General features: G+C 32.9%; 1 protein-coding gene across 1 annotated transcript; it reads left to right on the top strand.

The window, feature by feature from the left end:
• The first annotated feature begins 696 nt into the window (after nucleotides 1-696).
• LOC123214370 lies at nucleotides 697-1,827 on the top strand. Its single transcript, XM_044634114.1, has one exon. It carries the CDS (start codon nucleotides 791-793, stop codon nucleotides 1,541-1,543), a length of 753 nt encoding a protein of 250 aa, XP_044490049.1. The 5' UTR covers nucleotides 697-790; the 3' UTR covers nucleotides 1,544-1,827.
• The last annotated feature ends 895 nt before the right edge of the window (nucleotides 1,828-2,722 follow it).

The following is a 2,722-nucleotide window of genomic DNA, read 5'->3' as shown; positions in this document are numbered from 1 at the left end:
ATCCTTTTGAAATAATTCTTGTGAAGTTTTTGAAACAATAAAAAATTTTATATTTTTTAAGTTTTAGGTGTTAAAAATGAACGGTAAGAGGATAAGAATTTGTAGAAATATAAATTCTAATAATCCACTAACAATTTTAAAAACTTTAGGACTTTTGTTAGAATAAAATTATGTATAAATAAATTATATAAATTTATTTGTATAAATTAAAATGATAATTTATATTTGAATTACGTGATTATTTATTTTTTCATTTATTTTAAAATTACTTAATTAAATACTATTATATCATATTATATAAATAAATTTATTATTATAATATTACTTATTTTATTATTACACTTGATAAGAGAAAAGAGATTTAATGTTTTAAAACTTATTTAGTATTATTGTTTTTTATTAAATGTTAATATATGAAATTATATAAATAAATAAGTTTATATATATAATATTATTTATTTTATTATTATATTCGATAAGACAAAATGACCCGAGGTCTTAAAACCCATTTAGGAGTATTGTTTTCTAGATGAATGTTAATCGGCAGAATTAAAGAAAACTGTAGGAAGGAAATGGGAATTTTGATTTTCAACCACAAGCGCACGTGCTAATCACGTTCCACCTAATGGAATCATGGATATAAAATGAAGGGTCAGGATTTCTTCGTATAGTCATACTTTTGACTAAGTTGAAAGCCACCATAAATACTCCACCACCGTTCAGCATTCCTTCCTTCTTACCAGAGAAATAAATTGCAGACTAATTCTTAAATTAACAGGCCCCTCGGGCTATGAGTGTAGCCATGTCTTCTCCAGGCGATTGGACTCAATTTTACCAGCAAACTAGTGTTCCAGTTTCCACCGAAATGATTCCTCCGGGACGACCTTCTTCAGGAATCTCTCCTGTTTCCGATTCAATGATCAATTCTGTCACCACCACAACTCTTACTCCATCCTCAGCTTCAGCTCCTTCGGGGTCAAATCTCGGAAACCTGAGCCCCGACGGCCGAGTCTCCAAGCCAGTACGGAGACGTTCCAGGGCCTCCCGGAGAACCCCCACAACGCTACTTAACACAGACACCACGAATTTCCGCGCCATGGTGCAGCAATTCACAGGAGGCCCGACAGCGCCTTTCGCTTCCGGCCCACACCCTGGAGGCCCTTCTGGGTTCAGCTTTGGCTTCGCAGGAGGGCGCCAGGTTCAGTTTAATCACCCTGGAAACGTTATTATGCCTCCAGGTTATCATTTACAGTATCAAGCTCAGGCCCAGGCCCAGGCGCAGGCGCAGACTCAGAGATTTCAGCAGCAACAAAACCAAGGCAGCGAGTACATGATTTCCCTGGGAAATAGTAACATTCTGGGGCCTGGAGGAGATGGGTTTTTTCAGAGATTGGGAGGAAATCCGAGGCCGAACATGGAGATTTCAGATGATCAGTATGTGATGGAAAATATGAACAGTAATGTTTCATCACAAGTAGGTGGAAATCCAAATCCTGGAAGGGCTGGCTCCAATGAGAATAGGGGTAACAGCTTCATGTTTTGAGAGAGACAAAAAGAAGAAAGTTAGGTACTGACTTATCTTTAGGGAGAACCATTGACTTGTGTAAATAAAATCTTTTCCATTAAAAATGATAGTTCATTTCCTACGTCAATCTAATTGGGTGATAAATTAAGTTTTAATTTTTGTTCTGTTTTTCTTTGATTTTGTTGTTTGTTTTGGAAAAAATCATGTGCCTTTCTTGGGAATTTATTTGTTTAAGTGGCCCTCAATCTATTGTTCCTTATTACAATTATATTTAATATATATACCCACTAGTTGGATTCTCATTTCTTCCTGTTATGGCTTATCTGTTGTATATCCAATGAGTTTTACACAATTTTTCTGTTGTATATATATACCCATATGAATCTGGCCTTTAAGCACAATTTTTTGTATTAAAAATTGTGTAAATCAAAATTTTAACATTGATTAATGTTAATTAACATAGAAGTATCTTGAAAAAAAATACGAATGTTCACACCTGAAAATCTTCATTTATATATAAATTGATGTTGGGATTGAAAGGGATTGATTTGAGTGAGAAATGGAGTGGGTAGAGGGGGTGAATGTGAGCTTGATGGGGTCCAATTGGCATCTAAAAGGAGAAATTTCGTATCACAAAGTCAAATAAATATGCCTTAATCTTTGGTTATTTGAATTAAATTGGGTGCCTTTTGATTTTGTAAGATTACATCAATTTTTAATTGGCTTATTGCCTAATACAACACTACAATAGCACTAATCCTCTTCTAATTTCAAATTCTATTATGTCAAGCACGTGTATTTTTATACCAAAAGTTTTGATTATTTTTGACCTCGTGGCTCATCAAAATTGTTGCCTTTTAACTTTTTTATCCATCAATCGTCTATATTTTAAGATTATACCTTAAGATGTACATCAAATAAAGACTGTTGTTGGCTTCAAAATTTGACCACTTCAATCTTGGGCACAATAAATAATTTGCAATTATACTTAAAATCCCTTTTAACACTTTAACTTATGTTGATTACCAACCTACGAACAAACTCTACAAATAATTTAAGCTATTAAAAATCCTAATATATTTATATTAATTCATTATATTAACTATGTTTGTTATTGTTGACGTTGAATTTGATTATTTTTTAATGAACTAGTAGTAGGAGAATGTCTCTATTGATGATAATGTTTAAAAAAAATAT

The sequence above is a fragment of the Mangifera indica genome, chromosome 1 (genome assembly GCF_011075055.1).
Source record: "Mangifera indica cultivar Alphonso chromosome 1, CATAS_Mindica_2.1, whole genome shotgun sequence".
Classification (NCBI taxonomy): Eukaryota; Viridiplantae; Streptophyta; class Magnoliopsida; order Sapindales; family Anacardiaceae; genus Mangifera; species Mangifera indica.
Note: the sequence above shows the minus strand (reverse complement) of the source record. Positions and strands in the feature narration are given on the sequence as shown.